The 26,853-nt window shown below is 50.5% G+C and overlaps 1 protein-coding gene across 6 annotated transcripts in view; it reads right to left on the reverse strand.

The window, feature by feature from the left end:
• Nucleotides 1–3,674: 3,674 nt before the first annotated feature.
• COL16A1 (collagen type XVI alpha 1 chain) overlaps nt 3,675–26,853 on the reverse strand; it is a 73,288-nt gene continuing 50,109 nt past the window's right edge. For all 6 annotated transcript variants that reach the window (XM_031962245.1, XM_031962243.1, XM_023500214.2 and 3 more), the window contains 22 exons: nt 26,393–26,446; nt 23,504–23,557; nt 22,474–22,527; nt 21,165–21,209; nt 20,977–21,030; nt 20,104–20,139; nt 19,742–19,804; nt 14,569–14,640; nt 14,379–14,432; nt 13,690–13,734; nt 13,437–13,481; nt 13,094–13,147; nt 12,261–12,314; nt 10,984–11,034; nt 10,150–10,239; nt 9,145–9,180; nt 8,805–8,849; nt 8,349–8,537; nt 7,837–7,903; nt 6,639–6,815; nt 6,214–6,291; nt 3,675–5,524 (listed from right to left, as the gene is read on the reverse strand). In XM_031962245.1, coding sequence (XP_031818105.1) covers nt 5,322–5,524; nt 6,214–6,291; nt 6,639–6,815; nt 7,837–7,903; nt 8,349–8,537; nt 8,805–8,849; nt 9,145–9,180; nt 10,150–10,239; nt 10,984–11,034; nt 12,261–12,314; nt 13,094–13,147; nt 13,437–13,481; nt 13,690–13,734; nt 14,379–14,432; nt 14,569–14,640; nt 19,742–19,804; nt 20,104–20,139; nt 20,977–21,030; nt 21,165–21,209; nt 22,474–22,527; nt 23,504–23,557; nt 26,393–26,446 — 1,620 coding nt within the window. In that variant the 3' untranslated portion in view covers nt 3,675–5,321. The remainder of the gene's footprint in view (nt 5,525–6,213; nt 6,292–6,638; nt 6,816–7,836; nt 7,904–8,348; nt 8,538–8,804; nt 8,850–9,144; nt 9,181–10,149; nt 10,240–10,983; nt 11,035–12,260; nt 12,315–13,093; nt 13,148–13,436; nt 13,482–13,689; nt 13,735–14,378; nt 14,433–14,568; nt 14,641–19,741; nt 19,805–20,103; nt 20,140–20,976; nt 21,031–21,164; nt 21,210–22,473; nt 22,528–23,503; nt 23,558–26,392; nt 26,447–26,853) is intronic.

Here is a 26,853-nt window from a genome sequence, read left to right on the forward strand (position 1 = left end):
CCCCCATCCCACCCGCGGGCCGGGGCCTAGGCAGGGGCACACTTAGTGTGCCAGGAAGGGCGGGTCAGCGGGAAGCGCCGGGCCTGGGGTCAGCGGGAAGCGCCGGGCCTGGGGTCAGCGGGAAGCGCCGGGCCTGGGGTCAGCGGGAAGCGCCGGGCCTGGGGTCAGCGGGAAGCGCCGGGCCTGGGGTCAGCGGGAAGAGCCGGGCCTGGGGTCAGCGGGAAGCGCCGGGCCTGGGGTCAGCGGAGCAGGCGCTGCTGGCCTCAGGCATTGTCACTCAGCCCCTGTGGCCTTTACCTTCCCTAAAACGGGGCCACACTGAAGAGAGCCGCAAGCCCGCGTCTTCGCCTTTGCGGCTGGGACGTGCGCCAGGAGCGGATGCGCGCTTACCTCCCAGGAGCCCCTGCGGCTTTATTAGCCGTTTTATAGCCATTCACTCGCTTGGTGCCGTGCCCGGGGCCAGCAGCTAATAAGTGTCCGAGGCCGCATTTGACTCTGCTCTTCCTGACTCCAGGCCTGGTCCCGCTTCACCCACCGACCGGGCAGAGCTGTGTCAGTCAGTGGCCCCCGTTTCTGAGGGAGCCCTTGGCCAGCCCAGCCCGGCGGCCTTAGAGAAGGGGCTTGCCCGCCGTCACAGGGCTGGTGAGTCCCCAGGTGGCGACTTCCTTCCCGGGAGGGGGAGAGCGGCCCCAGGCCCGCGGCCGCCTGCGGAGCTCTGGGCCGGCAGACGGGCTGCCCTGGTAACTTAGCCCCGGCGGGAATAGCAAGCCCACTTTAGGAGCCAGCCTCCCTTCCGCCCCTAGCGCAGCCTCAGGCCCGCACGGAGACTAGAACCGGTTCTTCCTGGGTCACAGTTTCCCTTGTATATACCTAGGGTCTAGCCCTTAGAAGCCTAAATATATTCAGCATATATGGGGCGTTTTAAGATTTGCAGAACGCTTTGCAACTCCCTTTATCCTCACCCCGACCCTGAGAGACAAGGGTTATCCTCACTTTTCAGATGAGGAAACTGAAGCAGACCCTGTGTGGCAATAAGCCCCGGGGCCAAGAATCCTCCTCTGATCCATGTCCAGAACTTCCCGTCCATGGTACCGCTGAGTCTGAGTCTGGCTCCCATCAGGCTGCCTGGCAGCTTCCCTTGGCCTGGATAGAGTTTGGTTAACGGTTGGGACATCCTTGAGCCCTCTCCCTTGGCACAGGTTGATTTTGAGGTGCAGAGAGGGGGAGCTCACAAAGTGGCTGAGAAGCAGAGTCACTTTTCAGAGGGCCCCAGGCAGTGGGAGGGCTCCCTCGGGGACCTCAGTTTCCTCTTCTGGAAACTGGGTTGGAGGAGATGGCCTTGCAGCCTTATCTCCCCGGTTCCCCTGCAGGCCTCCACACTCCACACTGGGCGGCTCTCTTGGCCTTCTGAACTCCATCCTGAGCTAGCATGACATCTCTCCCCACCTCCATCAGCCCGGGGCTCCCATTTATAGCAACAATGGACATTCCCTCAACTCCTTCCATCCCTTTTGTTGAGTTTGCACCCACCCCTTTAAGCCCCACACAGATGCTGTGCGACCTCCAGGGTCCCCCCTCCCCCCAGAAGATTGTCCTTTGTTCACATCCACTTACTGTGTGAGAGTTGTTTGCAATATCCCTTTCTAGTGTTATCTTCAGGAGAACTTAGCAAGGTGCTTAGTATCTGTTGAATTGAATGATCTACAAGATCCCTTCTAATACTGATCCTGGTTTTGCTACTGACTCCCCTTTCTGGGTCTGTTTCTTCAGCTGGACAATCGGATGGAGGAGGGAAGATGGGGTACAACTTAAGTTCTTTTTAACTAGCTGGGAATCAGTAACCTCAGGTTGTCGGTCTCACTCTTAAAATGTAATTGCAGTGTGGTCCTGGGGTAAGTTTCCTTTTAACTCATAGAAGATGGACATATTCTCTCCCAAAATGGAGAACCAAATGGTGGGCTGCGCCCCGTTGACCATTTCCACCCCTCTGAGAAGCAGGGTGTTGGAGCAGGGTCTCTCTCTGATCCCTCCCAGCTCAGGCTCCTGGGGGCTCCCTGCTGGATGATTGTCTCGACTCAAGCACTTAGATGGGGCAGGGCTGAGTAGGGAAGGACCTGAGCCATCTTTCAGGCAGAAGGTCAGAGTGCAGGCCCCCACACAGATGTTCAATGATTCTTGGACCATGGAGGGCTCTTTGTTCTGCCTCAATTGTTTATTTTTGAGAAGGCTGAAGCAGGAAGCCACAGACTCTCTCTCAGGAGAAACAATCAAATCTTTTCTGAATACTGAGATGTGGGTGGCAGCTAAAGGGGAGGGATTGAGCAGATGCTGCCATGGAATGCTTTGCTGGCCTAATAAAAGTTCCAGAGCTGACCCCTTTAAGTTAAAGCATAACTTGGTAATAGGAGGCTCACCCTCTGGAAAATATTACAAGCCCCGGAGATAGACCAGTCCCACTACCCCCCTCACCTCATAAAACTCCCTGGCTCAGCTTTCAGTTCCAGCACTACTTACCAGGAAGCAAGCCTATTACCCACTAAGATATCAAGGGATTGATTCATTCTGACTTGAGCCAGATCAAGTTCAGAAGAATTTTAACTGCTTCATAGAGCTTGTGGAAAGGAGAGGGAACCAAAGAACCAAACAGAGAAAGGAACACAACTTGGCAGTTTTGCAACATTTCCCTTCCATTATGGAAGGGCATGGAAAGTAAATTTATAGACTTTTTTTTCCTCCCCAGAAACCATTAATGAACAACAACCAAAACAATGAAATCTCACAGACATGCAAAGAATCAACAGACAATAAACGAAAATCCACTTTTAAGAGCATCTGGCTAGTTTTCCATGACAGGGAAAATTGTTACTAGAGGATTTGAATTTTACAGGACTCCAAATTCAGTTCCCTTCTCTTTATGCAACTGGCTACCTTTTCTTCCTTTTACAGAAGCTTCTATGAATGTTCCAGTTTCCTCACTTATGGATCTTACCACCGAAACCTAACAACATGGACCAACAAGTGTGGCCTCCTTGCCATTTTGGAAGGGATGAAGAAAGCTTCCAAGACAAATACAAAATAGAAGAGCATGCCTCAGGAGGGAAGTGAAGCCTTCAGAGACCATCTCTCTTCTTGGGATTATCTTACTCCTGTGCCATCTACTCCAAACCAGAATAGCTGATGAGCAAGTTTGAGAGTGGTTAAACAGATTTTCCACCAACCACATTAAAAGGAGAAAGCGCTCAGATTTTCCCCGTGGGCCCAAGATGATGCAGCAATTTCTAATACCTGGGAGATAGATTTGTTTAAAAAACTTCAAATTTGGATTGTAGGATAATTATTACAGACTAGCAGTAACTTGACTCATTAAAGTGAGGAACCATCCTGCTATGAGAGGGATTCTCTAATTAACCCTCAAAAAGAATGGATTGCAAGCTTCCCAATAGAGCTTCTCCAGTCCAACCTTTTATGTCAAGGTACCTAATATAGCAGCTGGCACCCAGCTCTTTTTTTCTCCCTTTCCCACCATTGTAATACTCAAAGTGGTATGTCTTCTATAAAGATACCCCAGCCCACAAAAGCAAATAGCAGTCTGTCTTCCAGTGGGAGTGCTAACATTTGTCTCTTCTCTTCCTGTATCCAAGACTACGGCCAATGTTTTGATGCAAAGATTGTGCTTTTTTTTTTTTTTTTTTTTTTAATAGAGTACACTGGAATTCATGTAAACAAAGCATCCCTGTAAAACAAGAGCCAGCTACATCTCAGAGCCCCCCTGGAAATACTGTGGAATTGGGAGGAGTCTGGTGGGTCCCATTCCTTTCCTAATCAGCACACCTCTGCTTCTTCTGACTACCAGAAGGTCAGTTCTCACAGTTATTTCAGACCCATATAGAAAAGTGAAGTTTCAGAAATGTCATGGGAACAATTTGCCATCCTATTTGTGAGCCTCAAGGGATTGAGATAAATATCTGAACTTACTGCCTCTGTGCTGCCTTTGAAGTTTATCCATTACTAATAAAACTTTCAGAAAGCCAGGGTTGGATCCAACTGAGCGGCTTTCTTTGGAAATCCTTTTGGACACCAGTTATTTTTGCACAGGGCAATCAGCCCACTGGGCCAGAGGGATCAAGCATTTGGAAAAATGAATGAGGATGAAGCTGGGACAGGAATATTTCTATAATGCCTTTTTTTTTTTTTTTTTTGACCTGGTCATTGTACAAAGGCAGTCAGGAGGCATATCACCAAATCCCATCAGACTTAGCTCATCGGAGGTTTAGAAATAAAATCGGTAGTTCCCACACTGACAGACCCCAACATGCCCATTGCAAGCTGGTTTCCAAATAAGGGATTCAGGTTACCTTGTAAAGGAAATAGGCAGTGAGTGAGAATCCCAGCTGATGCAATTTGCAGTTTAGAAAAGGGGGTTGTCAGAAGCTTTTTTTCTGAAGACAATGCTAGAGATTATTGCAGGCAGGAGGTTCTACCTCATTTCCCCCAAGCATTCCCTAGCTGCCTCTGTCAGGGACATACGATTATCTTTCACCCTTTTGCATAGGCCCTCAATCATCAGTGAGCCACTGAACCGATGAGAAGGGATAACATGCTTGAAGGCATTGCCAGGCAGCCGAGTGTAAACTCATGCATTCTTCAAGGTGCAGGGAGAGCTAAACCAGGCAGAATTTTGGTCACAGTCTACATATGGAGATGAACATCAGGGCAAGACTGTTTTCAGGCAAGGGAGTGAGGGGGACCTCTCTGAATCAGAAGTAGCATTTTTGAACCTCTCTTCCCTTCTCTTGCCACTCAAAGGCCGAGCCAAGTTTCTTCTGCCGGCCTCCTGAGAAACTTCCCAAGGAAGAGAGGGCAAGAGGCTCAGAGATGTTGTCTTGATGGAATAAGACATAAGGAAAAAAAAAAACCTAAAAGAGAAGCTGCTGAAAAAAAAAGGAAATCTGGAGTCAGGGACCACCTCCAGTAGTCTCACTACAGACCATTTCTGGCTTGAGTGTGTATGACAAGGGATATTACCTTTCTTGAACCTGGAACAGGCCTACAGAGAACAAGGACAGACAGGGGATTTGGAGAGGTAAGTTCCAACAGGGATTGTGGTTGGTGTGTGTGTGTGTGTGTGTGTGTGTGTGTGTGTGTGTGTGTGTGTGTATGGGTGGACGTTATATGTGTATGTTTGTGTGTGTGTTGGAGGAGGTGTTTTCTTTAAAAAAATATCAACAGCAATTTTAAAAATCATTCACAACCAGTCAGAAGGACCACAGAGCTTTGGCTGTCTCACGAGAGTCCTTAATGTCGATGGCCAGCACATCATTTCAGCCAAATGGCCCCTTCATGCTTTTCACTGGTGGATACTGCTGCTCCATGGGCATGGCACTGAAGCAGTCTGAAGGGTTACAGTGGCCTGCCTTTCCAGGCTGTCCTGTGGGGCCCGGGGGGCCCGGGATTCCAGGGATCCCCTGTTGACCCATGGGCCCAGTTGGGCCCAGCTTTCCATACCCTGGGGGTCCCTGGGGACCTAGAGTGGGAACATGAAGAAGAGATTAGGAAACTCATCCCTAGGACAGGTGCCTCCTCTCCCTTGATTCCTTGGAGAAAAATAGTGTTGAAAGGCTGTGGACTTGATCAGTGGTTCCAACCCTGGTCCTGATGCTTTCTTTGTCTAAGGATAGGTAAGTCCTTTCTACCTGAGCCTCTGTTTCCCCACCTATAAAATCGGGAGGAGCTCCCTTGCACTACCTAGTCCCCTGGCCTGTGGAGAAGAGATCACTTTTAAGCTTATCCCTCAGAAAGGGAAGCTGCTTTTCTTATTATTCTTCTCCTGGGCAATCCTGGTACTTTGTACCTTCACCCTCACCTTTGTATATTTATTTCTTCCCTTAAGGGCAGAAATTGGCCATTTTTTATCCTCCTTAGTTCATGGTCTTGCCTTTAGAAAGATATTAAATTGAATTGACTCAACTAGGAAGTGAATAAAGATGAGGTAAAACAGTTTCATTTTCTAAATGAGTCAGACAAGTGCCTAACGGACTCTGGGCACTGTGGGTGCTCAATGAGTGGAGGTTGATGGATTGAGCCATGATTGTGTGAAATTCTACCTAGGGGTGATTAAGGAGCTGTCTGGCTGGTGGAGAGACAGCTGCCCAGCTAGTCCAGAGTCATTTCCCATCTTCCATTTCCCTCCAAGCTCCTGCTGATTCTTCTTACCTGGAGGCCCAGGGAGACCTGTTTCTCCAGCAATGCCAATGCCAGTGTCTCCTTTGTCACCTTTGGTACCAGGCAAACCTGCCACAGAGGGAAGGAAGGTAAGAGGACCCACGGAGAATGCTACACCAAGCTGGCCGTGCTGGACAGCCCTACCCCGCCCCCACACACAGAGCCTCCTCACCCACCCCCATGCTCCTGTGCACTCACACAGGCATGGGCAGGTTAAAGAATGCACCCAAGGGCCTCTCTGTAGCAACATCACAAGGACAGAGATGTCTGAGGAGATCTGGCACCAAGCGGGAAGGGAGAGCGGGACCAAACAAAATCAGAATGCTGACAACTTTTGCCAGAGCGTTTGGGAATTGGAGGCCGGCCTGGGGCCTTGAGGGTCACAGATACCCTACTCAGTATCCGGGCAGAGATACCTCTCATTCCTGGCAGGCCCTGCCGGCCTTCTCTGCCGATCTGTCCTGGAAGTCCGGGCGAGCCTGGAGAGCCTGGTCGGCCTGGAGCGCCATCCTTGCCTGGGGGTCCCGGTCTGCCTGGGGCTGCAGCCATCTCCACAGGGAACTGCATCCTGGATGTGTAATAAGCCATCCTCTCTGCAAGGAAAGGCACAGGTTCATCACTGGGGCTCCCCCTCCCCCCTGCAACTCCAGAGAGCCCTTCCTTCATCTTTGGTCTTGAATCAGTGATTGATGCAAACTTCTTTAAAGAGGGAGAAGGAGAGGGAAAAAAGTACAGGGTGGCTCAGCATTGTTCACTTTCCTCATCTGGAGAATGACTCGCTGGCTATGGTCCCCCCAGCCCTGACATTCTGGGTCCCAAAGTCCCTTCTACTGTGCTGGAACCTCCCTCCTCTCCCACCTCCCCAGACGACAGAATAAGTAAGTGCAGTCTGAGGGATCTTCGCCTGCCTGCCAAGAACACAAGACCACCTAACTTTGGGAGGGGTGCCCACGAGAGGCAGTCACGCTTCTCCTTCCCTCCCTGGAGAGGGTCAGGAATGGCAGAGGGGAGGCTGGGGCCTGCTCTCCACATTGGCCATCTTGCTTACAAATCCTCACACTCCCTGGGTTTATATGAAGAAGGCCACCTCCAGGGAGGCAGCCCAAGAGAGCGGGAGAAGCTCTGGGTCTAGAGTTGGAATGACCTGGCTTCTAGTCCCGGCTGAGGCTTCCTAATTGGTGAGAAGTGCTCTTGAAGTTTCTGAGCTCTTTGCTCAATGGCAAGATGGGACAAACTACGTGCCTCATGGGATTGAGGAAGAAAGTCTTTGTAGACCTTCAGCTACTGCAGGGATGGGAGTTATCCATAACAAAGGAAGGAGTTCCTTGTTCATTGTTTCATGGCTGTGAGACCTTGAGCACAAAGAGTCTTGAAGACCTGGAAATTGGTGTCAGTCAGACCGAGGTCAGTGGAGAAGCAGGAGGCCTATAGTGGGTGTGCACAGGCTGTGCCATAAAATAGGGAGCTCTGAAGGAGGACTTTGGGGATGGAGGGGGGAGGTGTGGATAGGAACAAGCTGGCCTGAACAAAGAAGTTAGTCTGGTTATATGAAAAAGACTAGAGGCACATAATGATTGGGGAAACCAAGCAAGGAAGGCCCCTATGATCACTTACCATCAAACATTTTGATGATCTCCTGTCTGATGAATCTCTTGATTTCATCATAATTCACCATATCTGCCTGTGAGAGAGGAGAGAAGGGAGACAGTGAGCTCACTTCAGGTTTTCTAAAAATCATGCTTTACATCTGAATGGAAACTTTTATACCTGGGCTTCTTAAAATTTTTCTCACATGTAACTAACCCCTTTTCACCCAAGAAAATTTTTTGGTGACCCTTGGTATGTAGATATATAAAATAGAACAAATCATAACTTTGTGACCCCCATTTTCAGTTATGAGATGATGGGATGATAACCCTAGTTTAAGCAGCTGAGTTTCATAGGATTTAAGAACAGGATTTACAGGCAACATTTCTTTGGGGGCCCTGCTTCCTTGCCTTGCTGTGAGCTTCTGAACCTTTTTTCTCTCCACAAAGTCCTGAAGAGCTTGTGAGGTATTTCCATGCTATAGCCACATCTTTCTGAGTGACCCCATCGTCTATGTGTTTGCCCTCCTTTCTGCTTACCATTGTTCCAGGCAGTCCTGGCAGCCCTGGGGACCCAGCAGGCCCGGGAGAACCTGGGTGGCCTCTCTCGCCAGAAGGCCCCGGTGGCCCAATAGGGCCCATGGAGCCACTCTTGCCTGGTCCCCCCGGCATGCCGGCTCTCCCCTTCTCTCCAGGCTCGCCCTTCTGTCCTGCAGATCCAGGGTCACCCTGTGGAAAAAGAAGTCACTTAACATTCTCTTTCCAAGTCAAGGCCGGCGTGTGCCCTTCAAATGGGACTCGGTTGACCAGGATCTGGCCTGTGGTTTTCTCAGGTCTTTCTCTCTTGCCTCTTGGCCTTCCCCTGGCCACTCTGAAGCTGCCAGTAATGGCAATGAACTCTGCCCAAGTCTGCCTGCCCGGTGTCCTGTCCCAGACTATGGTGCCGGAGACAGCTTGTGCCCCGAACCAAGGCCAGAAAGGGTTTGGTCTTCTTACCTTTGGGCCCATAAGGCCATAAGGTCCTGGCTTTCCAGGAGGCCCCTGGAAGAAAGCAAAGGTCGGAGATCAGGAGACAAGGAGAGGCCCTGCTGGGATGCAGAGAGAGTCTAAATAAGCCACAGCCTGAGGCCATCGTTGGAGTCTGTGGGACAAGGAAAGGCCCTTCTCCTCAGCCCAGAGTATGAGGACCTTGGTGAGAAAGGCTGGGAGCAGAGGAGCAGAGTGGCAGGTGCCTCGGTGGCTCAGGAGAGGGAGGCTGAGCCAAAGACAGTGGGGGCAGGCGAGAAGCACCCACGGCGGCCTGGGAAAGCAGCCAGGAACCTTTGTGACACAGTACCTCTTTGCCGGTCGCTCCATCGGATCCAGGCTCACCCTGACCGCAACAAGAGAAAACAGGGAGTCAGGAGCCACAGTCCGGACGCTTCCTGCAGCAGCCCCAGCCCCCGCCTTGCCTACAACCCTGAGGAAGAGCTCGGGACCGAGCATGCTCCCTAAACCTGGGGGTACAGAATTCTGTGCCAAGACTTCTGCCACCACAAGTCAGACTCCTGTGATTTTCCTTAGGGAGAGGGATGGAGACCGAATTTCATTGGTACCAAGTGCTCTTCCCTGGATGAGGAAATGCAGGTTGGGGCCTTCTATGAACATAGGTTTGAGTCTCTGAGCTTGCTAAGCAGTTAAATGACTTGCTCAGGGGTTGCACAGTCAGTGTATATCAGGGACAAGGCCAGGAAAAAAGTGTCATTCTGTAGCCCACAACCTTATGTGTGGTATTGGGTCATAGTTTACAGTGTCTTTAAAGGTTTCCACAGTTGGAAGCAACTGAATACATCAATTGAATGTTTTCTCCTTCGTACTGGGAGCTCTCCAGGAAAAAAGGGAAAATGCCTTCCTGTTCCAAGCGACAAGCCCGCCCAGCCCAGGACTCGGTGCACACTGGGTTGTATGTCCCAAGTGTCCTCCAGGTTTTACAGTTTAAGAAGGCCTTTCCTAACAATAATCCTATAAGGTATGGAGACAAAACTTGGAAACTGAGGCTCAGAGGAACGTACTCTCACATGGCTAGGCTCTGTTGACCCTGAGTTCTGACCCCCAGTGGAGTTGTTTTCCTGCCTTCTCTCCCACCTCTACTTACTATATTTTGTAATTTTGCTTTTACTATGATGTATGTAGATGCCACCAATTATCAGGTACAAGTCCTCTCTGCCCATGAGACTTCAAAATCCCCTACAGCAAGGGCCCTGTGCAGCTTCCCTTGTCCTTGTAATGGCTGTTGGCAGGATTCCGTGCCAAACGTGCCAGTGATGACTAAAAGATAGCCCTTCCCCAGCCAGATACTTACTGGGGGTCCAGGGTGCCCAGGGGCACCAGGTTCACCTGGAAGACCTGCAAGACCCCTTTCTCCTGGGGTTCCCCGATCTCCTTTTAGTCCCTGGAGACAGAAGAGAAACAAGGAGAAAGGAGAAAGAAATGCCATCAATAGTTTAGTCTGCCTACAAGACCCACCTCCACTCCACTCCCTGGGGAAGCACAATGTACAATGAGATGGTACAGGACTCCATATCCCTCTTCTTCATTTTCTCTTAGCCAGAGTCTATGAGAGAGAGAGAGAAACACACAGAGACAGAGAGACAGAGACAAAAAGAGAGAGATAGAGACAGACACACAGAGAAAAAGAGACAGAAGGAGAGTTAGCGAGAGACATAGACACAGAGAGACGGAGAGAGGAGGAGAGAAACAAGAGATAGACACAGAGACCAAGAGGGGAGGAGAGAAAGACACAGAGAGAGGGATATAGAGAAAAAGAGAGAGAGAGACAAAGACAAGGAGAGACAGAGACACACATAAACACAGAAAAAGAGACAAAAGGAGAGAGTAAGAGAGAGAAAGAGAGAGGAGGAGAGAAACAAGAGACAGACAGACTCAGAGAACAAGAGAGGAGGAGAGAAAGACACAGAGAGGAGGATATAGAGAGAGACAGAGTGTGAGTGTAAATCAAGAGTGTGTGTGTGTGTGTGTGTGTGTGTGTGTGTGTGTGTGCTGGGGAATGGAGGTGTAGTAGAGGCTAACACCAGATGGTATAGAATGGGCACAAAAGGTTTCTTCTTTCCCCGTTCACAGCTGAGCTAGGCAAGCCTACTGGGAGAGAAAATGAACAAGAGTAATTGGTACTTACGATTCCACTGATCCCAGCAGGCCCAGGCTGGCCGGGAGATCCAGGGGGACCCTGGGATGAGAAAGAAAAAGTGAAGCAGGATGGAAAAAACCAGCTGGGCTGCCTGGCCCAGCAACGCAGAGGAGGGTACCGAGGATAATGAGAATGGTACCTAATATTACTATAGTTTAAAAACCCTTCCCCCATTCCTTCTAGTCTTTCTCCTCATGGTCTTCCTGGGAAGCATGTGGGGTCAGAATCGGCCCTTTCATCTCACAGAAACCTGGGGCTCCCTCCAGTCCAACCCCCTCTGCATGCTGGAAGTTCTTTCAGCCCCCACGGCCTCTCCCTCCGAGTAGCCGATTCCTCCCTGAAGCTCCAGTTTAAGGAGGCGGCCCAAGCATGCCTTCACCTCCTTCCAGGCTACACCTGGACTCATGGCCTCGGGACCTTCATCCTGTGGCCCCCAACTCTTTCTGGCTCTCTCTTAGGTGCTGTCTCCCTGTCAGCTTGAGTTCCTTAATGACAAGGACTGTCTGTCTTTCTGGATATGTTTGTATTCTCAGAACTTAGTGTAGCACCTGACACACAGTCAGTGCTCAATAAATGCTTTCTGACTTGATTTGACTCAACAGGTATCTTAAGATTGGTTGAGAGACTTGGTCATGTCCTGTGAGGCATTGATCATGTGCCATGCTCCCCATAGGGAGTCTGGGGGATGAGAGGGGCCTCTGTCTCAAGGCTTAGTATCCTGCGGTCTTTCTCAGCCCTTGCTGGAGGATTTGGACTTTGAAATTTTATTCAGTGTCCAACAGTGTGTATTTATTTTATTTCTTGTTCTCAACGGTGAGCTTCCAGAGAGCAGCAACTGAATGGGATTCATCCATGTATCGCCATCCATTCCACAGAGAAAAACAGAAGTCAATGAAGGCCTTTGAATAGACCTTGAGTGCACTGTGACTTCAGAGACACTAATACAAATTTCTGGCCCAATACTTATCTTGTAGAAAAGCGTCCCTTTTCCCTTCCCTGTCCCCAGGCCTAGTAAATGATGAGGCTCTTCCTCCCAGTGCAGGGCAGCCCCTCATTTCCATAATCATCGCTCATCAAGTTCTGGGGAGGGTGAGAAAGAGATGAAGCTCTCTTAATGACCACTCACAGCCTCGGAGCCAGCAGACCTGGAAGCCCTGGCACAAATGCACCTTTTATTCTTCCCTGTTCTAGGACACTGACTCTATCTCCCCCCTTAAAGCTAAGGGATTCTCTCTGAAAGTAGCACCTGCCAAATTTCAACTTACTGCATGCCCAGGTGGTCCAGGTCTTCCCTGGAGTCCCATGGGGCCAGGTTCACCCTACAGGACACAGGAAAGGGAATAAACAGAAAGGTTAATGGGCACCTGCAGCCATTTCTACTAGACTCTACAGCAGGAAGATATTTGCAGGAGGACCACTTCTGGAGATCAGACTTAAGAGGCCAGATGTCCAGAAGCCGGTTATGGCCAGACAAGATCCCAAGCAAGGAAATAGAGAACAAGATGGACTAGTTCTTTAGGACAGGTTGGCCCTCTCTGTGCAGCTAGATAAGCACGTATGGTCACATCACAGCAAGCTGCTGTCTTCCCCATGGGCAATGGTGATAGGCTGATACCAGACTCTTGCATACAGGTTCTAGTGCCCCAGGGAGTCCTGGTGAGAAGGGGAAGGAGCCAAGGGTGTTCTGAGTGCCACCGATCACAAGCTGTACCTCAGGAAACATTTCAAATCAAAGAATTTTAGAGCTAGACAAGATTTTAGGGATCATTGATCAAATCTCCTCATTTTGCAGAAAGAGAAAGGGACTTTGCCAAGATCGAGAGAGAACTGGTGGTTGAGTCAGAACAGGAACTCCTGTTTTCCGACCCTTCAAATGTAGCCATTTCTCTTCTGTCCCAGGCTAAGATGTCCAGGGGGAGCAGAAAGAAAGCCTTGCCCCCATACGCATGGATGAAGGACCCCAGCCCTCAGGAGACTCAGGAAGCTGCTGAGCCTCAGACAGCAGAGCTGGGGAGCCCCTGGAAGCCTAAAAGCAGAAGTCTCCAGGTCCGGGAGGGTTAAACATTCATCAAGTGCCCATAAGGGAGCCAGGCCTTACCTCAGCTCCTGGCCGCCCGCTGCTGCCAGGAGGGCCTGGTTTACCACAGTCGCCCTGGAAGAGAAAAGAGTCTGTTTGTCACGGGCTCCCCTCAGGAGCCACGTATCGCTGGCAATGGCCACCCCTGCCAGAGGGCAGTGGGCTCCAGAGGGGGACTCCTGTTGGCTCCGGCCAGTGAGGGAAGCAGATGGGAGTCGGCCAAGCCATGAAGTTGCCCATGGTGAGGAGAAGGGAGCAGAGGGGTCTTCCAGGATGCCCAAAGTGCAACAAAGGCTCTACTGTCAGTGCTGGGCTCCCAGGAAGCACAAAAATGGCCCCAACAGGAAGAGACCCCCTTACTCACCTTGGGCCCAGGGAGGCCTGGATGTCCTGTTTTTCCCTTGAAGCCCTAGAAGAACGAGATAGTGGTCATTTTCAAATAAATTTATGCCTGCTCTTTAATTAAAAAAACAGACTCTTGTGGCTCTGAATGCAACAAATACAGGGCAATAAGAAAGTCAGGTTCCATTCTTAGGAATTCTATCCTTGAGCCTTCTGTTGCAGGGAGTTGCTCATTCTACACCAGTGGCTGGATTTTATTTCACAGGAAAACTTACCGGGAGTCCCATGAGTCCTGGGGGTCCAGGAGGGCCAGGGTCCCCCTAAGGAAAGACAAGAGCATCAGGCCAAAGGTCTACTCCAGTTCCCTCTTGTCCATGTTCACTGGACCAAAATCACCCCACCCCCCACCCCCATCACCGTATTCCTGGATAAAGAAACATGGACTGTTGGATGAGAGATTCATGGAAAGTGGCTTGATCCTAGCCTGGCTTTGCCAGACCTTCCCTATGGCCAAATCTCTTCTGCTGTAGCCCCAGTTTCCTCAGGAAGCTGAACTAGATGAGCTTAATGGTTTAGGATTCCATCCCACTTCCCATTTCTCTGATGGAGCTCAGCAAATGATACAACAAGGAAATGGGGATTGTTTCAAGCCTTTGACCTCATTTAGTCTCACTGTCCATTTTCTTTGGTAACTTCAGCAACTCCTCATTTTGCTTCTTGTCCTGGTTTCTATGAGTACCAACAAGCCTGAAAGGAACAGAACCTTCCAGGTACCTAAGAGCATCCAAATCTTACAGGAAAGAGATAGGGGCTCTGAAACCTACAGTTCTGATAGAGGCAAGGGATTCTCAAATCTATTAAATCCCATGTTCTTGAAGGTTCTAGGGCTTTTTTGTGGGGGCAGGAGTGAGGGAAGAAGTCTGACCACAAAACCTCCTCATCCATCTTGATCCCTCCATCTTACCCTCAAACCAGGCTTTCCATCCTTCCCATCTAGTCCCTCGAGGCCAGCAGGACCCTGAAAAGTAGAGAAAAGAAGTGTTCCATGTTCCATGTGCCTAGGACGGTGATTGGATTGGGGCCACAGGGAATGAAGTTTATTTGGCCCTTCTGCTCCCTTACCCCATATATCCTGGTGCAAGTGAAGCCCTTACCTGTATGCCAGGGGGTCCGGGAGGTCCTGGAGGGCCCGGCATGCCTGATGGTCCTCGAATTCCTTCACTTCCCTGCAAAACCCCCACCAGAGTCAATAGAGCCTACTTATTCTTGGAGGGTGGGGGTGGCCCAGGAACAGTGTGTATGTGAGGTCTCCGACTACTAGAAACCAGGATTCTAGTTCTAGATAATGGATAATTACTCACATTTCTATAGTATTTTAGAATTAATAGTCTTGTCTTTTCTCAACACAACCCTATGAGAAAGATATTATAAATATTATTATCCCTATTTTATAGGTGAAGAAACCAAAAATTTCCTGAAGTTAACCGAAGATTAACTTAAGTTTACATAGTGTCATAGAGGGCTGGGACTCCAATTTAGGTCTTCTGATTGCAGATCTAATCTTCCTTCCACTGTTCCACCCTGCCTCCTTATAAGCTTTCACTATGACTTATATGGCTCCTCTCCCCAACCTTCCATCCCCTAGGATGTCCCTCCCTCACCATGATCCCTTACTTTCCTTCTCTGAGCCGCAATTTGGCATTTATATAATTAGACGTATGAATCAATGGCAGTATTCTTCAAAAAGTTGAGGGAGCAATGAGTCCTGCTATTCAGAACCTGATTCTGATTAATTCTGGGGAATTAACTGGATGTTGAAGTAGAAATGATAGGAACTGGTTGGCATGGGATTATCTGTAATATGGTGAAAGAAGAAAACAGAGCTAAGCTAGATTTAGGAAAAACAGATTTTTAAAAAGTTCAGAGAAGGAATCAAAAGCCTATGGAGGCCTAAAAATTCAGCAGAAGTTGATCCAAGAGGCATAGAAGGTTCTCAAGAATGAAATTCTGAAGTACAAATGGAAATGCTGTGTACACAAAGGGAATTTATTAACCAACTCAAGATGGTTTAAAGATAATTGATAAAATCAAGAATTATGTTCCTGTCCAACTAATATCCAGAACACAAAAGTCTGAATTGAATTGATATTAATGATGGATACTAAGGAGAAACAGCTTTGTTTATTGAGGATTCTTTTATCTCCAGATAAAGAGAATAAGATAATTTTTAGGGATGAATGGGACAATAATAATGGCAAAGAGAAGAGCTACTCAATTCTTATTTTGCTTCTGTTTTCTCTGTTGATAAAAATGATCATTGTAATGAGAACAAACCAAACATAGTTAGAAGAGTTTAGACTGAAGATAAATGAATAAATGGCAAGACAGTTGCCTTCAATAAATATGAGTCAGATGGCCCAGAAAAAGCACTCCCTACTATACTGTTAGCAGATAGCATTGCTTAATCAGTAATCTCTGAAAAATGGCTGAAAATAGGAGAAGGTATAGAGAAGAACAAATGTTACCTTGATTTTTTAAAAAGGGAGGAAGAATAGAGTTTGAGAACTATGTGTTAGTTTGGTATGGAGAACTGTCAACATTCTAGAATGTCTTATTAAAGGGATGGTTCATGAGCATCTAGAAAGGACAATGGTGATCACCAAAGGCCAGCATTGCTTCATGGAGCAAACAGGTCATGTCAGATGACCCTTTTCTGATTTACTTTTCTGATGAGATTACTAGATTGGTAGAAAAGTGGAATACTTTACACATTGTACACCAACATTTCAGCAAGACATTTAACAGTCTCTTGTGATAGCCTCATGGATAAGAAAAAGGGATATAGACTAGATAGGGGCTTCTTAAACTTCTTTATATGACCCTGTGTATATAGGTATGTAAAATAGGTGTACAAATCAAGACATTTATTGATAATAAATCATAATTTCACAACTCCCACATTCAGTTTCGACTCGTAGTTTAAGAAGCTTTGGAGTAGATGACAGTATAGTTAGGGGAGTTAAAAGTGGCTGATTGACTGTGAGCAGACCCAAAGAATATCAATTAACAAGCCAATGTCAAATGGGGGGAAGCTTCTAATACAGCACTCCGGGGATCTATCCATGGTCCTGTGCTATTAAATAGAATGATTAACTAAGATGAGAGAATGGGCGGGGAACTTAACAACTTGTCCAATGACATAAAACTGGGAGGGGGAGCTAGTCTACTGGATAATAAGAATCAAGATCCAAAAAATCTCCACAGGCTAAAATAACACTGGGCTAAATCTAACAAGATGAAGTTTGATTAAGGTTAATGTAAAGTCTTATACTGGGATTAAAAAACAATTACCTGCAGAAGAGCAGGATGAGGGAAGGCGTGGCGAGATAACAGTTCATCTGAAAAAGATCTGGGGATGTTAATGAACTGTCAGTACGGTGAAGTGGTAGCTGGAGCTACTAGTGCAGCCCCGGGCTGTATTAAGAGAGGCCTGATGCCTAGAAATGGTGGGGCAATTCTGCTCAACTCTGGCAGGCTGAGACTCCACCTAAAATGCAGTTCTGTGTGCCCGGTGATCCAGGAAGGACGCCGAGTCACTGAAGTGAGTCCCAAGGGAGGCAGCCAGGGAGAAGAGGGGACTGAGGAGTGTGGTGCCCGAGGGTCAGCCAAAGGAACCAGGGGAGAAACAATCAGGCAGGGTGGGGAGGAGAGCAGGGGTTCTGACTGGATATTCCAAAAGCCCTTCCAGCTCTGAGGATGGAAGTCCTCCGTTTTAAGCTTCTTTCAGCTCTGAAAGCCTCTGCTCTGCATTTTGAGGTCCCTTAAGTGTCCCTTAAGTAACTGTCCAGTGCATTCCCTCAGTCTGTACCGCGAGGCACTGCAATGCCCACACTCGCTACAAGGGGGCAGCACAACTTTAGAAATGTCTGTGCTCACGCCCCAACCCTGGCCTACCCTGAGCAGAGAGTGCAGGCTTCGGGGGTCTCAGCAAAACCCGCCTGGTTACAGGAGGGGCCCAGGGGGCAAAGGGAGCCCCTCAGGCTAGCCCTTCCCTATCAAAGACAGGCTCTTCCCCCCAGGTCTGAGTGTGCGCCTCCTCCTCCTAGTCTGGGGCAAGCCCTAAAAAGGGGGAGGACAGAGGCGGCCCCGGGCAGAATGTGCTGCTGCTGCTGCAGGAGCAGGAGACGGCGTCATGAGCCCACAAGAAGCAAGCCGTCTTCTCTGGGAGAAGGGAGCTGATGAGAAAGACAAGCAACGCAGCTGCTGGGCTGCTCTGAAAGCTTCCTGCTGTGGGTGGGTCTGGGCTCTGGGCTGACAGGCTGGGAGGGGATGACTGAGAGGGGACAGAAAAAGCATACCTTCCCTGCAGACTGTAGCAGTTTGAACCAGTCTCTCTTTGCTTCTCTCCCTCCCTCTCTTCCCCTTCCTCCTCCTCCATTTTCCTTCTCCTCTCTGTTGATCTCTTCCTCTTCCCCCACTCTATCTCTCTCCCTCCCTTTTCCCCATTCTCTTCTCTTTCCCTTTCCCTGCCTCTCCTTCCCTTCCCCACTCCCTCTCCATCTATCTCCCTCCCCATCTCTCTCTCTCTTCTCAATCTGTCACTCTTTTCTCCTCCTATTTCTCCCCTTCCTCCTTCCTCTCTCCCTACCCTTCTCAGTTTGTTTTTCTCTCCTCTTTGTCTTTCTCCCCACTCCGAAGCATGGGCCCAGCTCTGCCTCTCCCTCAGCTGGCTCAGGGCCCTGACTCAGATGCTTCCTCTGGTCACCTCCTTTCTCCTCTTCCCACCATGGTAGGGTGATGCACCAGTTACATCCCAGAGCCCGTGACTCTGTATTCCCATAATTACCCTCATGTGGGTTTTGGTGCTTCCAACTTGGGTTCCAGCCTGCCCTAGCTCCCTAACATATCTTCCCAGCTCCATTCTCTCCCTATGCAGGCCACCCTCTCTGCCAAGAGGCTTCCTTGTGCTAACTCTGATCAGGTCAATTTTTTGTTCAAAACCATTCAATAGTTTCCTACCATTCCCAAGTAAAGCTCAGGCTCCTTTGCAGGGCATTCAAAGCCCTCAATCTGCACTATCTTACCTTCCAGCTTCAGCTCATGTCTTTTTACAGACCACTTACTCTTTAGCTAAACTTGAGCATCTTCACCCCCATACTGGCCCGGTGGTTCTTTGTTTTTTGTTCACAACATTTCTTATGCCTGAAATGCCCTATTTCTCTGCTCTTATCTGTTGGGACTCCTTCCTATCCATCATGTAAAGTCAAATTGGGATGCCTCTTCCGGCACCATGTCCTTTCTGATCAGGAGGTGGTAGTGACCTCCTGCCTTGGACCTCATCTAACCCTAAACCGTGTTTTGCTTCTTTTGAATGCACTGATGTAATTCTGCATGCCAGGAGTCTGGTATTTTGGCAGGGCACTTGGAATTGGGAAAGAATCAGATTCTTAGCCCGACTCAGGAACTTACCATTGTGTGATCCTGAGCACATTTTTTCACCTTTCTAAGTAAGCCTCAGTTTGCCTTCTCTCTTCAATGGAGATAATAATACTCGGACCTACTTGTCTCACAGAAGCACTGTAAACCTTGAAGTACTATATAAATGTGAGTTGTTACTGATATGTCATACTTCCTTACTAGATTTACTAGAAGTTCTGGGAAGGCAGAATCCTATCTAAATTTCTATGCCCTCTAGCACTCTGGCATAATATTCTGTTGAACTGAGCCCTCCTCCCATCCAGGAGACAGAAGATCTGGAGGTTTAAATCACTGCTTCCTCATCCCTCCCTTTAAGACTTCCCAGAGCAAGTTCATTGTCCTCTGACATCTAAAGGAAAAGCAGGATTCAGTCTGGTCCCCTTCTTGCCCGTCCCCCTATTTTTTTTCTTTCATGGCAGAAAGGCAAACCCTGTGAGAAGCCAGAGAGGAGGGCCTGAAGCTCAAGCCAAAGGGACCTCCTGGGGCTTGGCTTCACTTTTTCATCCCACTCCCTTCCCTTTGCAGGAGGCGGCTGCTTTTCACTCAGAATGTGTTTTTCCACCCCCAATCCCCAACTTGGAAGCCACACAGAGGCAAAGCCCCTAACCCAGCCCCCTCCCCATCCTCTCTCCTCCTCCACCCACCCCAGAATCCATCTGTTTCTTCCATCCAACAGGGCCCTTCCCCGATCCTCCTTCCCTCGCCTTCCTCACATACCACGGGGAAGTGTCTTGGTATCTGTTTATGCAACTTGGACTGGCTGATAAAGGAAATAAGCCAAATTCCTGGTGGCTCTGAAGAGAGGCTTGGCTCCTAACTCCCATCCCGCCTCCAGTTCTTCCTGCTCACCTTCTCAGCTGGGGGGCCCGGTGGGCCAGCTGGTCCTGCTTTGCCTGGGAATCCTGGGGGCCCCTATAACAGAGAGGACTGACTTCAGAGCATTCTCTCTCTGTCTTGCTTAGCTGTGGATCTCATAGCTATTGTTCACTTCTGGACATTATGCTTCCATCTTCTGGAAGCAGGAAACCCTCTACCCCAAACACCAAGTACATCCCCCTAGTGCCCTTTCCCCATGTCTGCGCCACCTCCCACCTCCCACCTCCCTTGCCTCTGCTTTAGCCACTTTCTCCCTTCCTGGTCATCCTTTCTATCAGGGCAAATGACCTTCTGGAATATTATGCATCTCTTCTTGATTCTGTTCTGATACTCACCGGTGGACCTGGGAAGCCTGGCTGTCCCTGAAATCCCTGTAAGAAAAAAAAAAAAAAGGCATAGTAAGCTTGAAAGGGCAGGGAATCTTGGTCTATGTGAAGGGCTTCCATGTGGAAGATGTTTTTGTTCTGCTTGGTCCCAGTGCAAAGGATCAGAGATGAAAGGTGGGAACATTTCAACGCAATGTAAATAAAACTTGCTAATAATAGATGTTTCTAAGTGAGATAGACTGCTTGTGGGAGCAGTGAGGCCCCCAAGACCAAAGCTTCTCCAATAGAGGCCAATGTCTACATGTCAGGGATGCTCTTGAGGGGAAGAACTAGGGAACCTCTGAGTCCTAGCCAAAGTGAGATGTTGGGACCTCTGACCTCCACGGTCATCCATCACTCATGGGCACCAAACTCAGTGCCATCTCTTCCTTGATCTATGGAGACTGACTCAAATCATCTTTATTTGTGTTACTCCCACCTACCCCATACATTTACATGATAAAGGCCCTGAGAGCAGGATCTTTTGCTTTTGGGGGGGCCTAATCCCAGTCCTTAGTATAGTGCTTGGGACACAGATAGTATTGAATAAACATTTTCTTTCTCCTCCTTCCCCTCTTAGAAATACATATTTGTCCATATATAAACACACTTCACTCACACTCACACACACACTCTCTCTCTCTCTCACTCTTGTCTCTCTTCTCTTTTCCTCTCTATTTGTCTCTTTTCTCTCTCTCTCTCTCTCTCTCTCTTTTTCTGTCTCTCATTTTCTCTATCATTCTCCCTCCTTCTCTCTCTCTTCTCTTCTCTCCTCTTCTCTTGTTCTCTCTCTCTCTCTCTCTCTCTCTCTCTCTCTCTCTCTCCCCTCCCCTTCCCACTCACCTGGTCTCCTTTCTCACCAGCACCACCTTGGGCTCCTCTTTCTCCTCGGGGACCCTGTCACCCATAGAAAACAAAGAAAACTGGCATCTTTTCCTCTCAGACCCTCAAGTAGTACCCGGGCCAGAAAGGACTGTGTAGACAAATCAGGACCTTTCTACCAGCCACCCTGAGACCTCTCCCACACTCACTGCAGGGCCCACGGGGCCTGGAAGACCTTCAGCTCCTGGTGGACCCTAGAAGCAGAGAAAAAAAACAATGAATGACCTTGAAGATTCAGGAGTGGGAGCAGGACTAAGTGGGTAACTGTCCAGGACTGGCAGGAGCTGGGTGAGGCGGACATGGCAGCCTCTCCAGACCTGATGGAAGGTTCCTGGTGACCAGGGAGAGGAAGGACTCATACCGATTCTGCTTGAATGAGGAAGGGAAACCCAGCCAGAGGCCCTGCTTCCCTGGAGAGTCGGTAAGCCAGCAGGGTTGCGGGGGGGGGGGGGGGGGGGAGGGTGAAGAGCAGAGAAGCTATTCACAGGCATCCAGGTAGGCCCAGAAGAACAGGACAAAGCCCACTGACTGGTCTGCCGTGTGAGGCCCGGGGAACAGTGCAGCCTCTGAGGCTTAGAGCTCTGGGGATGCCCAGGAACCCTTGATCACCCTGCCCTGTGGTGGCCTGGCTGAATTCTGAGGGAGTCAGGGGAGGAAGAGGGCGCACACATGGTCCTGGAGACCAGAGTGAAGGGGAGACTTTCCTGGGAGGTGGGAGCCTCAGTCACTAGAGCTGGAAGGGCCCAAAGCCCTCCTGACAGACAGGCCCGAAGAGAGCAAGGGGAAGAGCTGGGCCAGGACCCTAGGGCCAAGCTCAGGGCTGGGCCCCACAGGTTCACTGGCTGAGGCCGGGAGGGAGGCCGGTGCAGAGCCAGCAGCAGCACCCCCCAGCCCTCAGCCCCCAGCCCCCTGCCCGGACCTGGTAGCCAGCTCTGCTCTGGGGGGCAGAGGGCAGGGAGGCATCTGGGAAGTAGAGTCACCTCTTGGAGCTCCTGCCCCGGGAGTCAGGAGACCGGGATTGGCGGCCTGGCTTGGGGGTAACCTGGGGAACCCCAGCGGGATGGCTTCCTTGCTCTGAGGGAAGGAGCTGATTTCTCATCTGTCAGTCAAGTACCACCCCCTGATTTTACAGGCCAGGGGCTCACCCCTTGGGCCGCAACCACACAGGTTGTGAGGGGCAGAATCAGGAGGCAAACAGGCCCCAGAGCCCGGTCCGGAAGCCTGGGCCGCCTTACCCTGCTGCCTCTCTTGGAGGTCCTCAGTTCTGGGTCCTGGGACTCTGTGAAGCCCACTCCCTCCCAGCGCTGCTCCCCTGCCAGAGACTGAGCCCCCTGTGGTACAGCAGAGGGTGTGTGTGACAGGAGCTGGGCAGGGAGGGCCACCCCCACCTCTTTTCAAACTGCCAGAGTGATCTTCTGGTGTATGGGGGGGCAGAGCACCCCTTCCAAGGGGACTCACCGACTCTCCCTTCTCTCCGGCAGGACCCGTGTAGCCTCGCTCTCCCTTGATGCCCTTGGCAAAAGGGGGAAAAACCCGGATTAGCCCCATGCCCCCTCAGAGCTGTCCTAGGAGGCTGGAGAAGGCACCTAGCGTCATCCTGGCCCTGAAGCAGCTGGCGCTGGCACGGGCAGGACCGGACAGTGGGGGCACCCCTGGGCCCTAGCCCTGGCTCCCCTAACCCAGCCCGAGGGAGCATAGGGCGCCCTCTCCCCCATCCTGTCCTGTATCAGTCACATCCACCTCTGAGATACCCGGCGCCTCCCAAACGTCCTCTCCCTTCCCACCACCAGCTTGGACTCTTGTTCCTGGCATTCAGGGCCCCCCACAATACCCTCCATGTCCCTGAACTTTCCTGCCTCACTGCCCTAATACAGAGAACGTCCTTCCCCCACAATGAGCCTCTCCTCATCCTTTAAAACCCAATCCCAACACCCACCACTCTGCTCTGCAAACTGCTAGGGAGGCTCTCCCCCCAGCCACCCAGGGCATTAGGGATGCATCCTCTCCGATGGCCCCATTACTGCTGATTAGCTCCAGGAAGGCAGGGATTGCATCTTATCTCAACTTCCCCAGCCCAGAAGCTGAATGAGTGTTTACACACACACGTGTGTGTGTGTGTGTGTGTGTGTGTGTGTGTGCTGAACGCCTGCCCAGACTGGCCGCCTGGACTGCTCTCTGCCTTTCGGAGATGGGCCTGGCCTGGCAGGACCCGCTGCAGGCCTGGCTGCTCTCAGAGGGGCCGCATGGAGGGGGCCGGGGCACAGCCTTGCCCGGGATCAATAAAACCACAAAGTCAAGGGGGACAGTTGCAGGCAGGAGGGGAACCAGATGGAGGCAAGTGTGGGGAGCACAAAGGCAGGCTTGGCGGCCGTCCCGATTCAGGACAGGGATCTCCAAAGCCTCTCTGCTGCCCGTCCTTTTGGCCCAGCCCACGCCCATTCTCCTTCGCCCCCTCCCTGCCTGCCTTCCGGGCCCCTCCCTTACTCACAGGCAGTCCCGGAGGCCCCATGGCACCTGGGTAGCCTGGTTGTCCTGGTGGGCCCTGCAAAGGAAAGCAGACACAGTGCAGCAGCTTCTTCCCAAAGCCAGGCTCGGCTCTGAATCCCTGGCCGCCAAAAGCAGTGCCAGAACCAGGGCTTTTGAAGCCCGCTGGCACAGGGACGCTGAGCCATTGGCCCAGCTCCCCTAACCCAAGACCCGGGCCCAGCGTCTCTGCCGCCATCCTCATCCTCCTGGACTGTTTCTCCTGCCTCTGCCCATGCCCACCCTGCCAGCCTGCCCGGCAGCAGGACTTAATTAACAGGGCTCAGAAGAAGTCCCAGATTGTCTCTGTCCCTGGGAATGAGGCTAGAGACAGTTCAGGGTGAGTGGAGGAGGCAGCTGGAAGAATACTTCTGGGGTGGAAGGTAGAGCTTCTGTGTGTATGTGGAGAGCAGGTTGTGGGGCTAGGGAGTCTGCCCTTTCCCAGTCTGGGGAATCTGCCCCTTCCCAGTCTCGGGAGTCTGCCCCTTCCCAATCGCGAAGCGACGCAAAAGGAGCCAGGATGGAGGATGGGGCTGGAAGCCATCCCTGCTGCCCCTTGCCCAGCACTGCCCTCTCTCCTGCTGAGCCCCACCGGTTCCTGTCAGAGACCAGCTCACGGCAGTTAGTCTCCCTCTCCCTTGGACCCCTTCTTGCCTGGCTGGGCAGATCCATCCTACCTCCCTGTCCCTCATGCTCTCCCAGCTCCCCCTCTCCCCAGCTCTCTGGTCTCCAGAGGAGAAAATCCCCAAACAATCGGTCCCTCACACTGCCCCATAGGCCACATGGTGTGCATTGGAAAGGGAGGTCACCACAGCTGGGTTAATGACTTTGTTTCTGGGAATTGGGGGCCTTTGCTCCCCCAAGCTCTGTCCCAGAGGCGCTGGGGGCCCCTCTCCGTCCCTGACAATGGGGGAAAGCAGCAGCCCTCTCCACACTGAAGAAGCCCATTGGGAGGGAGCTCTCCTGGCAGCCAACTCTAATCTGCCATGTTGCCACTGGCTCTTGGGGCCAAGTAAAACACATCTAACCATTCTGCCACATAACAAAGCAGTCATTATGTCCCTTCTCTCCCTCCCTCCCTCCCTGGGACAAATACACTGGCTCCTGAAGGCGAGCCCCCCAAGGTCTGGCCCCCACACCACCTGGCCCCCGACCTCAGTGTCAGTGCCCCCAACCAGACCCTCTCTCCTAGATGTGCTGGGGCCAAGGCTCTGCATGCTGGCCCACGACTGCGGCCATTTCTGGCGGCTGCTTCAGGAGGGCCTGACACTGCTTTGGCCCATCTCCCTCCCACCTGTCATGGCCGGCTCCTCCACCCCCCCTGCAGAATCGGGCCGGCCTGGAAAAGGGGAGGCGGACCAAGGGAAGGGCAATCTCTTAGGGCCGGGGCCCAGCTCGTGTGGCCCCGAAGGGGAAAATTCTGCCTTTTCGGGCTAAATGTTTATCTTACTGTCCGCTTACGGCTGCTTTTCTGCGCTGGATTTCGCTGGGCTCTACTTACGGGGTTGTTTCTGTCTTGCGGGAAAAAATCTGGTTCTGTTTTTTGTCTTGTCTGTTTGTGTTTCTGTCTTGTCTTGTCTGTACCTTTTTCTGTTTGTCTTCTATGTCTTTCTGTTTTCTGTCTCCATTCTTTCTGTTTCTGCTTTCTTTTGCGTGTTAAATTTTTCTTTTTGTCTTTTCGTTTTGTTTAATCGTTTTCTGTCTGTTTCTTGCTGTATTTTTTTTGGTCTTTCGTTTCTGTCATGTCTTGTCTTATCATTTTATCTGTTTCTGTCTCTTTCATTTGTTTCCCTCCCAACGTGTCTGGGCACCGTGTTTTGTGCGTATCTGTTTCTTGCTGTGTCTGTTTTGTGTCTGTTCTGTTTCTGGTCTGTTTCTTCTCTGTGTCTAATTCCTTTTAATTTTTTGTCTTATCTTTTCTTTCCTGTGTTTGTGTCTGTATCTGTGTCTGTGTCTGTTTCTGTCTCTGTGTCTATGTCTGTTTCTGTCTGTATCTGGTCGGCCTGTGTTTTTGTGTCTGTTCTTTTCTTGTCTGTTTCTGTCTCTTTTCTATTTGCTGTCTGTATCTTTCTGTCCTGTGTTTGTTCTGTATCTGTTTCTTGTCTTGTCTGGTCTTGTATCTTTTACCTGTGTTTTTTTTCTCTTGTTTCATTCTGTTTCTGTCTTATCTTTCGTCCTGTGTTTGTGTCTGTATCTGTTTCTGTGTCTGTTTCTGTCTCTGTGTCTATGTCTGTTTCTGTCTGTATCTGTGTCTGTGCCTGTGTTTGTGTCTGTATCTGTTTCTGTGTCTGTGTCTGTGTTTGTGTCTGTATCTGTTTCTGTGTCTGTTTCTGTCTCTGTGTCTATGTCTGTTTCTGTCTGTATCTTTTTCCTGTGTTTGTGTTTTCTTTCTGTTCTGTTTCTTCTTTTTCTATTCTGTTTCTGTCTGTATCTGTGTCTTCCTTGTTTTGCTTATCTGTTTCTTTCTTTTCTTTATTTCTATTCTTTTCTGTTTATCTGTCTTCCTGTGTGTTTCTGTGTCTGTTTCTGTCTCTGTGTCTATGTCTGTTTTTCTATTATTTTCTTTCCTGTTTTTTCTTATTTTTCTGTGTCTGTGTCTGTGTTTGTGTCTGTATCTGTTTCTGTGTCTGTTTCTGTCTCTGTGTCTATGTCTGTTGTATGTTTCTGTCTGTATCTGTGTCTGTGTGTGTTTCTGTCTGTGTCTGTGTCTCTGTCTGATTCCATCAAAGTCAGTCTGGCCTGTCAGGCCTCTGCCATTTACTGAGTTAGGCCAAGGAGCCCTCAGGCCCAGGGTTCTATCTCCAGTTTGGCCCCGCCTGCTGTTACCAGTACCAAGCCGCGTCCCTCCACTTACCGGCTCCCCCTTGTCTCCCGTCAGCCCGGTAAGACCACGTTCTCCCTGGAGACCCTTAAAAAAGAACAGAAGCTCCTGGGGGGGGGCTCTCCCCGCCTCCCTTCCCCCCACTCTGCCCCTCATTCCTCTGTCCCCGGCTCACGCTGGCTCGGGCCTGGGTCTATCCCCCCCCATGCCCACATGTGGCACTTTCCCATTACCAAGCCCGGATCAGAGTCCTGCTCAGCCAGATTCTGTGTGATAGTGTCTGGTCAGGGAGGGGATGACCCAGTGTTTTACCCACAAAATGGAAGCTATCAGGGACCGCAAGGCCAAACATCTGTTGGCTCCTGACTCGTGTGTCTCTTATAATTGCACTCCAGTCTGTCAGGCCTGCCTGTGCTCACCCGGGGCAGCCGGGGGCCAGACCCTAGGGGGTCTGCGGTAATGGGGAGGGGGACAGTCCGCACCGGGCGGGGCAC

The sequence above is a fragment of the Sarcophilus harrisii genome, chromosome 3, assembly GCF_902635505.1.
Source record: "Sarcophilus harrisii chromosome 3, mSarHar1.11, whole genome shotgun sequence".
NCBI classification, from domain to species: domain Eukaryota; kingdom Metazoa; phylum Chordata; class Mammalia; order Dasyuromorphia; family Dasyuridae; genus Sarcophilus; species Sarcophilus harrisii.